Source organism: Lissotriton helveticus, chromosome 7 (assembly GCF_964261635.1).
Source record: "Lissotriton helveticus chromosome 7, aLisHel1.1, whole genome shotgun sequence".
In the NCBI taxonomy this organism is placed as follows: Eukaryota; Metazoa; Chordata; class Amphibia; order Caudata; family Salamandridae; genus Lissotriton; species Lissotriton helveticus.
Window position 1 is genome coordinate 215,658,013 of NC_136068.1, and position 14,988 is coordinate 215,673,000.

General features: G+C 40.9%; 1 protein-coding gene across 2 annotated transcripts in view; it reads right to left on the bottom strand.

The window, feature by feature from the left end:
* The window catches only part of LOC144766712 (protein spire homolog 1-like), a 292,220-nt gene that overhangs the window by 204,932 nt on the left and 72,300 nt on the right, over nt 1-14,988 (bottom strand). For both annotated transcript variants that reach the window (XM_078650474.1, XM_078650473.1), the window contains exons 4-5: nt 12,862-12,942; nt 10,725-10,787 (exon numbers count right to left, since the gene is read on the bottom strand). In XM_078650474.1, coding sequence (XP_078506600.1) covers nt 10,725-10,787; nt 12,862-12,942 — 144 coding nt within the window. The remainder of the gene's footprint in view (nt 1-10,724; nt 10,788-12,861; nt 12,943-14,988) is intronic.

Sequence of the window (14,988 nt, forward strand, 5' to 3'; positions counted from 1 at the left end):
GGCGGATCAGCGTTAGGAACTACCTGGAGAGCCTACATTGGTTGCCGGTGCCGCATAGGATCACTTTTAAAATTCTGACTCTGGCTCATAAAGCCATCAATGGGCTGGGCCCCGCCTACCTGAAGAAACTATTTATTCGGTACGCTCCCAACCGCGACTTGCGTTCAGCGGCTCAACATCTGTTGCTGGTTCCCCGCTTCCGGCGTGTCCGGTTGGGAGGGCATTCAGTGGCGGTGAAAGCCGCGTTAGCTTGGAATAAGCTTCCTTTTTCTTTGCGTGGTATTGTGGAATTTGCTGCTTTCAAAAAAGCGTTAAAAACTTATTTGTTTAGATTGGCTGTTTAGCTTTTTTGGTCGGTTCAGTGTTTGCTGTCAAAACTCTCTTTGTTTTCTGCTCCAGGATACTCCGGCAGTAATTGAGCGCGTTACAAAACAGCATAATAATAATAATAATAATAATAATAATAATAATTACTTAATAATCACTTTGCCCTGATGTATTGGATTTTATTATAACTGTATGAACTTTTACTTTTTGAAATAATAAAGTTATTGAGACCGTACATGTAGTGAAGAACCATTCTACTAGTGAAGATACAAACAGGTAAAGAAATAGTGGCAGGAAAAACCACGCAGCACAGTTTAATCATCTTGTTGAAAATAGAGGCAAGGAAAGGTAGAAGTGCTATCACTGTGGTAACAATAACCATTTAGCCAATAGTCCAATTTCCCCTGCAAAGTCAAGTATATGTAGACAGTGCAGCAAAAAGGGTAATTTGGCACGGGTTTGTAGGAATGGAGAGAGATAGAAAACAAGCAAATTCATGTCATGGAGGAGACTGATGTAGATGCTAACAGTTCTGTTTTCCGGGTCAAGTTATACATGAGAGGATTTCAATGACTATCTGGTTTGTAAAATTCAGCTAGATGAGGCAAAGGTGACAGTATTTGCCGACTCATGCTCACCATCTACCTTTATTGATCGTAAATCAATTGAAGTGAATTTGGGAAAGAAGGGTTATATTCTCAATTGTGCAGATATCAAACCTGATAGTTCTAATCAACATGGTATACCATTGTTGGGTATTTTAGAAATGCCATCTCTTAAAGACGGCTCCACTGTAGGCAAGAGTTAGGTTGCTGAGAGGGGGGGGGGGGTAAAATGTACTTGGCTGGAAGTATCAAAAAGATTTAGGCATTAAATTAGATCAGAATAGTGCTGAACCAGTCATGGCCTTTAAAAATATGGACATAAGCAGTGCTTAATTTGAGCAGGTGCTTTCAGGTGCTCAGCACCGGCACTTCTTTCACAGGGCCGGGGCTACAATTTCTGACCCTGCAGGTGGTGGTCTCAATGTTAATAGTTCAAATTCAAAATAAAAAAAAGAACATACATTGCATGGTGACTGGCTGGTAAATGTTCAGACGCCAGCACACACCTGTCCAGGCTGGCATGGTTGTGTATCACCACGTTAGTGATGATGTCATCACGCCGATCACAAATCTAATAAGTCATCGACAAACTATGGCTTGCATTCTATTCCCTGAGTCTGCTGCACCCTGCCACTGCCTAAGCCTCCCATTGGATAATTGTAGCTGGGGGCTGGCTCATGACGGAGTTGAGGCAAGGAAGGTGTGAGAGCGCATTTGGAACTTGGGAGTGATGGCTCTTGAAGAATAAACGAAAGTAAGTGTGGACTTAGAATGTATGACGTTACAACGCATACTTTTACAACGAATACCTTTACAACGAATACCTTTACAACGCATTTTTTACAACGCAACATCCATTACAACGCATTCCATTACAACGCATACTACCTTTACAACGCATACCATTACAACGCATACCATTACATTGCATGTATGGTAAGTATTGGATAGTGTAGGGGTAAAAATTACTATTCTAACTCCAGGGGGGTGCAACAGTAGGGTAAGTGTTGGATAGTGTAGGGGTAAAAACTACTATTCTAACTCCAGGGGGAGCAATAGTAGGGTATATGTTGGATAGTGTAGGGGTAAAAATTACTATTCTAACGCCAGGGAGTGCAACAGTAGGGTAAGTGTTGGATTATGTAATGGTACTATGCGTTGTAATGGTATGCGTTGTAATGGTATGCATTGTAATGGCATGCGTTGTAGTGGATGTTCCGTTGTAAAAGTTTCGTTGTAATGGTAGTGCGTTGTAAAAGTTGCGTTGAAAAGGTTGTTCCCCGTGGACTTACCACTTGCTGCATAGCCAGAGTAGCATATCCTGCAGCCCTGCATTGCTACTATCCGCAACATGCTCGATGTGGCTGTGGACCAACACAACTTTTGTGCGCCATGGCGTCACCTGTAGAATCTGTGCGCTGCACCGCAGCATGGTAATTGCTAAGTGTGCGTGAGTCCAATAGGCACCACAGCCATACTTACCAGCATTGGCAGCATTACGGCTGGGGACAATGCCTGTGCTGTAGCAGGCAGGGTCACAGAAAGCTGAGCAGTGGATGCCGATGCCGTCACCTTCCCTGGACCTACTAATTACAGGCAGCACTAGCAGTGACATTACCTGCTGTGCTCGAGCAACCATCTGTTCTGCAATAAACCCAGTCATACCGCACTGATGAACGCCTTAACCGCGGTGGTTTTTCTGCCGCGGTGCGGGCGTTCTATTGAGTGGGCGGGGCTCCGTCGGCCGTTTGCCGACGGCAGCACCCACGAGGTAGTGCTCCCGTGGGCCGACGGGAGCAGGGAACGGGTTAATATATGCAAAAAAAGCATTTTCATTTGGTGTAAATTTTGTTTTTGCACTCAGTGTGGGTAAGAAAGTATAACACACTAGCTTCCACTTCTTTAGGAATGACACCAGGAAAATGCAGAGTTCAAAATAGCAGGGACATGTACAGGCCGACGATAGGGGTCACAGGCAGCAGCAGTGTTATAGAGGAGAGAGAGAGCAGGTGTAAAGAGGAGAAAGAAACAGGAGAGGGGAGAGAGATAAGACAGAGCTAAGTAGATGAAAAGGAGAGCAAATCAGATACAATGAGAACGCAGCCATGATGTGAAGGAGAGCATTAAGAAGAGAGAAGACAGAATGAAAGGATGTAGAGGACAGGACAGAGGAAAAAAAGCAGACAAATGATAAAACAGACACAGCTAATCACTGCGAGAAGAGCGACAGTAAAGAGCCAAGATCGAGGGGAGAAAGAAGAGCATGGATAAAAGTGAAGAGGAAAAAGGGCAGGGCAAATCAGAAATACAGGGAATAAGGTAACACACCAGGTGTGACAAAGATGATAGAAAACAATTAGAGAGGTGAGAGGATAGACTCTTCGAGCAAAGACTTAGGGGACAGACAACAGATCAAGGTTAGAAGATAGAGATTGAGGCAGTGAGAGTGTTGAAAGTGGGGCTCACCGGAGGAAGAAGTGAGCTGTGGCCTTGGCAAAATTTTCAGCACCTGCACTTTTTTTTTACAAATTAAGTACTGGATATAAGGTTCCAGAAAATACCCCAGTGGTATTTACTGAAAAACTTAAGAAAATTTCAACACAAAAAAATTGTACTAACAAAATAATGCAGTTCCTATTGCACAGAAAGTAAAACCTATTCCTAATCTTGTGTGAGCCAATGGAGGAAGAATTGAACAGGTTAATTAGTCAGAGTAAACAAAGCATATTGAAAGCGCACTATGGCATGCTCTTGTTGTAGCTCAGAACTATGGAGGCAAAGGCATAAGCTTTTGCAGATTTAAGGGATTTAAACAACATCTGGGTGGACAGATTTCCGGATACAAAAATTAATGAAATGATCAGAATAGGCGATTGGAGTTATTTAAGAGTAATAGAACTTTCCTTGGCCTATCATGAAATTGAGCTCCACCCGGATTCAAAATCTCTCATTTATCATACCATTTGGTGCATTCCAGTTCCGCAGGATGCCATTAGGTCTGGCATCTGCGGCAGTCATCTTCCAAAGTGTTATGAACCAATTGTTGAAAGATGTAAGGAACATCCTTTACTTTCAGACATGTTTATATATGACAAATCTGTAGAAAATCACAATACTACATTGGTCATAGTTGTCATCATTCTAAAGAACGCAGGTTTCACTATCATGGTTGAGAAATGCAGATTGTGTGTAGTTGGTCAGTTATTTGGGTCATAACATCTCCAAAGATGGAATCAATCCAAAAATTGATTTAGTGGTTGTGGTCAGGGAAGCACCTCCACCTACTAAAAGAACTCAAATCCTTTATGTGTTTAGTTGAGCACATTGTAAAATTTGTTTAGAATTTTGCTGATCAGGCTGCACCTATGAGACATCTTTTTTAAAAAAAAGGGGCACCTTTTGAGCAGAGTGAGGCTTGTGGAAAGGCTTTTTAGTTGGTTAAACAAGCCATAATTGGGGCACCATCCCTGACAAATTGACAAAACAAGAAATCTATTCTAACCACGGATATGAGTGGAAAGGGAAGAGGTGCTTCTCCGTTAGATTCTCCACCATGTTTAACACAGGGATTTTCCCTACTTCCTGGAAAGCACACTCAGTGCTTTCTCTTGTAAAGAAACCTAATTTTAACATTCTGGATCTCAACAACTATCGACACATAGCTCGGCTTCCCTACCATGCTAAACTAGCAGAAATATCACGAACCTCCAACTTTCCTCTTATTGAGGTTAATCATCTTTTAGATGATACGCAGTTTGGTTTTAGAGAAATACTAGGGTTTTAGAGAAATACTAGTACAGAAACTGCTCTGGTCACAGCCATGGAGGAAATCAGAATTTCCCTCAATAGAGGGGGCAATGCGATCTTGATAAGAGCGGTGGGGCCAGCTAGGGGGAGGGGGGAGGGGTATTTCGAGAGACTACCACAAGGGAAGTATAAAAATCCTAATTTCTCCTTGTGGTATTTCGAAATTCCCCCCCAGCCGGCCCATCGCTCTTAGCTGCAACAGCAGTGGCTGGATATTGATCCTTCTGGATCTCTCAATGGCTTTTGATACGGTCAACCATGAGATACTGGTTGACCGTATGCAGGATTTGGGGATTGAGACAGCACTGGGTTTACTAAAGCCCTTTCTCTCAGGAGGTCCACAAGTGATATCACTTAGAGAATTTAACTCCGATCCATGTTTCTTGCCCTGTTGGGTTCCTCAGAGCTTTTCCCTGTCCCCTACCCTGTTTAATCTATGTTACACTGCTTGCCTCCTTGATTAAATTCTCTGGCGTCATACGCCGATGATACACAAATAGTCTCACTTGCGAAAAGAGAAAATTATTCCGGAAGCACGGTCATTAAATGCACGAGCGCTGCGAGTAGATGGATGGATAGCAATTGCTTGAAGCTTAACTCTACAAAAACAGAGGTCATCCAACTCGGCAATTATCCGTCCATCTGGTCCTTGAACTGGTGGCCCTCTGATTTGGGCGCAGCACCAGTGCCATTGTCCAAAGCAAAAAACCTGGGAATCTTGTTGGATAGGGAGTTAAATATAAAGATAAAGTCAAAAAGGTCCCTTCCTCCTCCTTTCACTGGCTTAGATTTAATCAAAAGGATCAAATTATTTCTTCCAATTGATCTATTGAAAGCTCTGGTCACGGCAGTTTCATCATGACTGGATTATTTTAATAGTCTCTATGTTGGCCTCCCAAAAGGTCCACTTAAGCCGGAGACCATTAAAAATATGGCTGCACTAATCCTAAATCTCACTTAGGAGTTAGGTCAGTTATCAGACAATTGCATTGGCTCTAGTTGTCCACTGTTTCACCTTTAAGGCACTCTGCCTAACCTATAAAACACTTTTCTGGAAAGCCCCACCCTATTTTAAGAAAAACCTTGAGTGCTATACACCAGGCAGAACTTTGCGTTCGAGTTCAGCCAGACTTATGAAGGCTGATTCCTTCAAACTCGCCACAGAGGGAGGGGTAGCTTTTTTAGAATCCCAGCTCTTCATTGGAACAGTCTGCCACTTGAACTAAAAACAATTTCCTCACTCCATTTTAGTAAGCCACTTAAAACTTGGCTATTTAATCAATGATCTCCTACAATACTAGGAAGGATATCGTTAGCTCTTCTATGCATAGCGCCAAGAAGACTCCGGGCATTTGTGCACTTAGTAAGCTGCATCATTCGTTCATTCATTGCTGGTTGTGTATGGCAAGGAGAGTGTGGTTTCATTTTTGCATCGAGATAGTTGGGCACTAACTCATTTTTAGTTTTTTTTGTGGGGTTTATCTTTCACTTTGAGGACTGATCACAACCCACTAACGTATATTTTTTCCACCAAGGGGAGAGATCACTTTACTCATCATATAGCCAAATGGAAGGCTATAAATTTAAAACAGATTTTGCTCCAGGTAACAAAAATTCTGTGGCGGATTGCCATCTCATTTACCTTAGAATGTGTATGCAGCATTAAGTTTTACTGGTGACTCTTCCAGGCATAGCCAGGGAAGGGTGGAGGGAATGTTAAAAAAGTGAGGTCATTCTTTTGGCTCTGAAGGACAACATCTTAAAAGGGTGACCACCCAAATCTAAAAGTGTTGCAGAAGGATATCTGCTGCTTTTGGGAAGTAAGAGATGAATTGTACATTCATAAGGAAATGATTATGCAGGGCAATAAACTGATACGTTTAAGTGATGCGTGTAAGTGATAGAATAGTGGATTTGGCGCATGAAGGTCACTTGGATCATAGCATCCCAAAAGCTAAAGTTAAAGCTATGTATTGGTGTCCTGGAATGGAGAGTACGGTGGAATCAGGAGTAAGAGAATGTGTTGAATGCTCCTTGAGTGGCAAACGCAAGAATAGTGCCACTATCCCCCGTAACAGTTCTGATCACACCATGGGACAAACTTGGGTTAGATATTATAGGTCCTCTCAACAGTTCCAGATGGTTGGGGAGGTTCATGGATGGGGAGGTTCATGGATGCATTAGTAGATTACTAATCTCACTGGACCGTCATCCAGGTAGTCAATCACCTTACATCCCTGGATATGATTGCCTACTTGCCAGACACCTTTATGACAGAGGAGATACCTAGCTCCCTTAAGGACAGACAATGGTGTCCAATTCACTTCAGACAAAGTGAAGGAATTTGTAAAGGCTTTGTCGGCTGTCCATTTAAAAACTGTGATGGTTTGTCCTAAAGCAACTGGCCTAGCTGAAAGGGTAAACCGCATGCCATAAGAGTGCATGTGTCTGGTGCAACAGTGGATGATGCAGCTAAAAATCTATTGTGGTCATATCATACTGTGCCTAATTCAGTTACAGGGTTTTTCCCCTTTTTTGTTGCTCAAAGGCAGGTTTTCGTCATGTGGAGAAACAAGGTGGGGGGCATTAAGACATGGTGGGGAAGAAGATCAGACTGCACCAAGATGATTACAAGAGAAGATTGTAAACATGGTGCATTAGATAGGAAGTGGAATGTAGGAGTCTGGGTGGTGGTAAACAAAACCCTATTTCTTTTAGTGGTAGGGTCAGCTAGTTATCCAAACCATTGAGGGTAACCAATATGAACACCAATATTGTAATTTTGAAGGATGGCAAAGTCTGGAGCATGGACAGGATTTCTAAGTGCAATGGTTCAGTGTTGGTGAGCAGTTGTGTATTGGTAGAAGGTACATCACAAGAAAGTCAAAATGATTTGGGTATCCAACTGCGACAACATCACGCCCCTTTTTGGCAGAAGGATTAAATTTTTCAGTAACTGCATTACTGGTGACACCTACTTATTGTAGTAACGTCCTGAAATAGGATGGAGAGGAAACTAGTAATATTTTGCTAGGCAAAGGAGATGTATTGTGATTTCACTTTGTATATTGTATTTATGTAGTATCCTTACTGTAGGCATTCGTTATGAATAATTATCGTCACTATGTGTATAGATCACCCCATCGACCAAATGGTCATGAGTTATGCAAACTCATGGCATTTGATAAAGTGACTGATGCTTACCGACACATCTTGGCTTTAAATCCATCGGCAGGCGAGGGGTAGGTGGCACACAGATCCAGCTCAGCCCAAGAGTGGCAGGATACAATGGTGGGACAGTTTGAGAGGGCAACATGGTCTTTGTACAGGTACTTAGCCATTGAGAGAGATGGCTCCTTGCGGCAGATGAGCATACATGCTGTGAATTGGGATCATAAGTACTGGTAGTTAAGCCACAAAAACATAGTGGCCGAATCAACCACGAAGTGCGCCGAGTTCAGTTTCTTTGGACATGACTTAATTGCACCAATGAGGGTGTATATGTTATTTAAACAAATAGAATACGGTGTGCTTCAGATATACATTTTGGTGCACGGAGGAATGCATTATTGCTGAAACGTGTCTGCAAATAAATGTATTTTAATTGATACTCTGTAAGTGCTCCGTACTTGGAACTGTAGGTTAGCACGAGTGCTACCCTCACGATTCTCTGAGGCACCCGCCGCAAGTTCAGCAGCTGCAGGTGGGACTGGTTTAGAGACTTATCTATATATCAGTTTTCCCAACCAAAGGAAATGAGCAGCACTCATGGGTGAATTTCAATTTGCTAGTTTTAAATATAAAAGTAAGCTGTATACAATATGAATAACATCCGTACGCATTTTGGTCTCACAGGGGACCTTGCTCACAGGATATACAGCATTTCTGCCCCATTACCAGTGCTGTGCAGTGTTGCCAGATTTTTTTAAAGCATTCTCTAGCCCAAAGCCAACAAAAAAGTAGCCCAAAATTGCTATTTTAAGGAAGAAGGGGCAGGGACAGCGTCAAGCAGGTAGTGAGTGCATTGAAATTGATGTTTCACCAGGCTGCCAAGGAAATCTTTGTCTAGTAAAGCGCTTTAACATACACTTTGCTGGACCGCTGTGTGTGAATGAATACATACATGCATATATATTCTGGCAACTAGCACAAACCAAAATGTTACCGCACAACCAGAAAAAATATAGCCCAATTGTGCGTGATCTAGTCCAATCTGGCAACACTGGTGCTGTGTTTCTACTTTTTTTGTGTTTTTTTTTTTTTTTTTTTTTTTAACGTCACTGCCGCCCAAAACGTTCATAGTCCTCTTGGGAAGTGTAGTTTTATAGGTACATAAAAGTGAAAACACATGGATTTTAGAACATTTAAAAATATTCATAATGTAAAAATAAATGCTGTTAAAATAAGTTAAACAGAGTCCTTATAGTTTCAGCCATAAGTAGTCACCTTCGTTATTAGTCATTTTTTTACTTCATTTCAAGTGCATTCTGGATGAGTAGTTCTCAACAAATTCTGGATTACGGGCCATATGTATCAAGCTAATTAGCATTCGCAAAGGCCGAAATTCGCCGAATTTCAGCCTTTGCGAATGCTAATTTGACAAATGGTATGTATGTAACACTTTTGCTACAAAATAAGGAATCGCAAAATTTGCTATTCCTTATTTTGCGATTGCACTTAAGGAATTGCAAATTTAGCGATTCCTTAAATGCAATGTATCAAATAAAAATGTATGCAAAAATGCCCATAAGGATTCGCAAATTACCACCAACTTCTAGTTGGTGGTCAGTTGCGAATTCTTTTGAAAAAGCAATTTATTTAAAATTAAAGGTGGCATATGACGCTCATACATGCCCTTAGGGCATGTATGTGCGCCATATGCCCACACATGTCATTTTCAGGGGTGCAGTCATTTTCAGGGGTGCAGCAGGGTGTTCTTGTGACACCCCTGCACCCTTGAAAATATTCGCAATTTGCGATTAGCAAATTGCTTATCGCAAATATCCCCTTCATTCCTATGGGCCTCCTGGCCCATAGAAATGAATGGGAAAATTGTGATTAGCAATTTGCTAATCGCAATTTAGGAATGTGTAGGAATCGCTAAAAATAAGCGATTTCCTACATACATACCGTTTTGCGATTTCTAAATAGCGATTCCTTAAAATTCGCTATTTAGAAATCGCAAATGGTGAGGATGATACATATGGCCCTACATTCTTCAAACGTCTTAATTGGAAATTGACCTGTGAGTGAGACTCATTTCCTTTGGTTGGAAAAACAGACATTTGTGGCGTGGCTCTGCCATTAGAGGATTGCACCACCAATAGCACCCAGAACACCCACGAATTTGAGGCAAGCAGCGAAACACACACATACACCATCCCCCCCTCCCTTCCCCCGGTATGTTCCCCTTCCGTTCTAGGCATAGCACATTCCATCTTGAGTGCCTGACAGTTGAACGGATTTCAGCTGAGGTATTGATGTGGCTTGAAGCTTTGTAACGTTCGTCTTGAATGGACATCTTTACTTCTACTACCACTAGTTTCATACTTTCATCAAGTTGTTTACCACGTGTCTCTCACACACACACGCAGCGACTTAACACAAAACAAGCAACAACAGGCAAAACTGCTCAGACGTTAATGTTGGAAACACTGGCATGCACAAATGCAATTTCAATTTATTAGCACAATAAAGCCAGACCTATCATCATTGGCACTCCACGTACTTTTCAGTGACAGATGAGATCTCTAGTCCCAAGCAGCCTCCACATTGAGTGGGAGAAAAAAAATGAATCTGTGGCATATGCACGCCAACATTATGTCACAAGGACATTTTAAAAAGTGATTTTCTTTTTTTTAACTGTTTGCGTCAATAAAATGTAGCCCTTCAATTCGCCCCCTCCCCCTCTGGGAAATACCTTGCCTTGAATATAACTGAAGGCAGCCTTTGGCATTATGACAACTGAATGAAATGAAAGCTTACCCAGTCGTTCGGAGTCCTTGGCGACTCAATCTCCAGCTTTGCCAGGTACGTTTTTCTTGGACACTGTTGAAGACAACAATACTGTAAATAAAGCTTATCCACAACTGTGTACAAGGACCAAGTCGCACAACTACCAACTCAGCAGAGTTTTCTTCTCCATATACTAGCTCCTTTATGAAGGAGCACGCTTCTCAGTTTTGTGAAATATCCCCTCCCCAGTGTGCTCGACTACAATAGGAATCATAAATGTAGCTAGATCCATGTACATTGGCTAGCATAGAAACTCACAGAAGAGGATCTATTAACAATTGCTACTTTTCCGCCCAGGTGTGAAATTAGGCACCGAAAACTTGCAGACCATATGGTATTTCCTAACAATCAGGAAACCAAAACGATTAGATCTATTAGCAAAAAGAAGCGGTTTATGGATTTGTACATGTTTTAATTGCTTTTAAAACATAGTCCAAAACACTTACATATTAAATCTCGTTTTTTAAAAGTGGTAAAGGTAGAACATTAAAAGTATGTTGAAAGTTCAGCAAATCATAGTACACTTGTGGTATATATACACTTATCCTCTAAGTTATTATTCATTACACAAGAGTGGAGTTTGGATTTTAACTCGATATTTAACACCCTTTTTCCTTCTGGATAGTGGCGCTCATGGCAAGATAACTCAAAACTCAATGGCCAAGGGTTACTATATATTAAAAAAAATTAACTCGAAATCCTCTCACTTAAATCCATTAACCACCCATTTCGGACAATGCATTCCTTGTACATCTGAATACTGTACCAAAACCAAAATCTGAAAGCACTAAATCTAGACAAGACAAACTAATCCAGCCAGTTGCCTTCGGTGCATCGCTTCTCACCATGGCTTAGGGGTCAATACATTCCTTATTTAAATCCACTAGTTGTATAAATTCTCTAATATCATAAATGCCCCATCTGCCGTAAAAAGGGAGATTGTGAATCACCTGTAATCTCTATCACAAAATGCTTCATGAAAAGCGTGAACATTTCAATCCACTTCCATAAGCTTATAGCTCTATAGTTCAGACCGCTAGTGACATCCTATCTAGTTTTTTCAACCAATCAATTTCACACTACTAGGTAACTGATGTGTGAAGTCAAAGAATTATTCTTGCAGCAGTTTAATATTCGTGACGGATACCAATATTTGCTAAAATGGTGCCTTTGTGGTTCCTTACTCAGGATGGTGCTGGTGTTGAGTGTGTAAACATCTCTAGGAAAGCAGTTTACTACTCCAGCCCTAGGATGGCCTTTGTTGTCCATGCAGGTCACTCTCCCAAGCAATTAGGTAATATAGAAAAAATTGTGAATAAAAAGGTAAATGCTGCTCTATCACAACAGTGAACATAACAGACAAATAGATTCCCTAATTCCACATCCTCCCACCTCAGGATATAAATAGAAAAGCAATAATGTGCGAGTAGGATCCAATTAGGTGGGTGTTTAGGAGATGCACTATGTTGTACACAAAGTGCTATGGGGAGGGGGAAGTGGAGGGCAATATTAATTTAATTCATTGTGTAGGAAAGCCCCAAATGAGAGAGTGGAAACCTTTCTTCATCCACCCGGGATTGAAAGCAGACAACCCTGGGCAAGGCACCTGCAACTTAACTCTACCAGAGAAGAAAGTAAATCTCAGGAGTTCTTGCTGAGGTAATTCTAACCAAATGTCCACCAGCGGTCTCCAGACTGATCTCTCTAAAAAGGTACATAAGCCACAAGGTATTGTATTGACCAGATAACTCAGTAAAATTATCCTGAATCTTGGAAGCCACGAACAATCCCCAGCGATTAGCCTCGCGTGTTCCTAGCTACAAAATGCTTATCCAACATTTCAATGGAACCTTGAGGTGATCGGGGTGTGGGCTGTAAACACTGTGGAGCTCTACTACAACTGTCTGAGGTTTGGCAAAATATCTAGGAAAGAAAGTAGACTTTTCTGGTTTAGTAAAGATAAACACCAAAGAAAAGCCAGAAGACTGACTAGTACATAACATGCTTTTTTAGCTTATGCTAGCTTTGGGGTGCTTTAGTGATATGAGAGGCCAGCCAATACAAATAACAGTCCTTTGCAATTTAGCTGTGCATTACAAATACTTGCCTGCTTGGTAAATTCTACTTGGCACACATCTTTGTAGTAAATTTCTGCTTCCAAAGGGTTAACCAAGCGGTTTTTGCAGACCTGAAAGAAATAAACCAAACACAAACATTCATAACTTTCCTACATCTAATTACGAGTAAAGTGTAGACGTCTGAATGCAGGCATGTCAAACAAACATTAGATCCCTTCCTCACTCAACGCTTATAAAAGAAGCATGGCAATGCCGCTGTATCTGGCTTGAACGTGCGGTACCAGCACTCTTAATGAAATGCCGCTCACCCTGCACTAGACGGACACTGGTGTTATTGGAATAGGAGTGAGAACCAAGGAAAACCAACCAACACGTTTTTACACAATCTCAAAAAGCCTACAGGCTAGGTCAAGTTCACAGTGTAAAATGCCTAACGCCACATTTAATAATCAATAAAACAATCCTGTTGGCTTTAATGTAAAAAGAAATAAACAGGTGTTACCTGCCTGTAGAAATTCAAACATTTTTGAAAGACTCTAGGTGTACATTCACATGAAGTTAAAACTCTCCCTGGAAATATCAAGCATTTTCAGGTGTTAAAAAAATAAAAAAGTGTTGCATTCGTCAGAGAATCCACATTGTAAATCCTCTTGCAGTTTTTATTGTATTTGTTGGTTAATTGAAAATTTACAGCTCTTTCCTAAGATTTTTAGTTTGTCCAGGAGCGAAGACTGTCAAACCACTTCTTATTGCATTTGCCAGAGTATTCGTCATATAATATCACGTTCTGCTGCCGTGTAAAAGCCCTTCTTGTATTTATCAGACCGCTCGCAATGCAAAGTTTCTTCCTATTTTTGGGAAATCCAATTAAGGAAGTCCCATAGTAGTTAAATACTTTTAGCCCCAATTGTTTCAATAGAGATCTTTGTCCCCTGGTGTTGTGGGGCTTCTGTACCGGAACAAAATGCCCGTTTTAACAATTATCTCCAAGGGTAGCTAGGCAGAGTAGTCTGGGTCAGGGCCACAAGATGCTATGGCCTAGAAACTCATAGCACAGCAACGCACAACATTAATAAGTCAATGCCTTTTCTTTCAAATGTATGTATGTATTGGTACTCTTTTATAGCGCATGTCTGTTAACCAACGGGTATCCTGGCGCTTTGACTAGAAGGAACCTGCTTCGCACCATGCTGACTTATAAGAACTAACGTGACCCAACCTTAGGAAAGAGATGTGTTTTTAAATTTTTCTTAAAGGAATTGAGATCGTTCATGCTTCTCAGTCCTAGCGGAAGAGCGTTCCATAGCCTGGCTGCCGTAAAGCTGAAAGATCGGCCGCCCAGCCGCGATCTCAAAACTTTAGGCACCACAGCAAGGTAAGCAGAAGCCGAACGAAGGGATCTGGACGGAGTGTACCAATGGAACATATTCTGTAGTGGCAAATGGAAAAGTTCTTTAAAAAAAGGCACACAACTAAATTCTACAATCAAAATGAAAATATGCAACAGAAAACAAAACTAAATTATAGCAAATAAACACCAACAATATAAAATAACAAAAAAACGCCAATAATATAAAACAAAAAACAATAACATAAAAACCACAAGATTAAGCCATAGGATTTAAAAAGAAAAAAAAAACAATCGGATGCATTTACAAATTAGAACCCCCCCCACCACCACCCAGAGGCTTTTCAGAATAAACTAGGTTCGTATCACATACACTAAAGAAATATCACAATGAGGGCAATTACCCAGTGAATATTTGTGTATCTGCAGGCTATAATCAGAAAAAGGCACTAGTCCAAAATGGGTCTATTTGAACACACAAGGCTTTTTACAGTCCAAAAGATGACATCTACTGACTTAAGTCATTCATTGTGTTAAATAAGACTACTGCATTTGTAACGAAATGAAAAAAAAATTAAAAAATCCACACAAAAAATAAATTAAAAAACCATCAATACAGCAAACTTATGACTTTAACCTGAACATAAATATGGACCATAACAACTCCGATAAAGAGATCTAGCAAGCATTTTAGGGAGACCCAATGTATACATTGGTGTGTTCAGCAGTAGTGTTAATTTTCATTTCAGCAGTAGTGTTAATTTTCATTTCAAACATATGCGGAGTGAACATAAAGGGTGATATATGC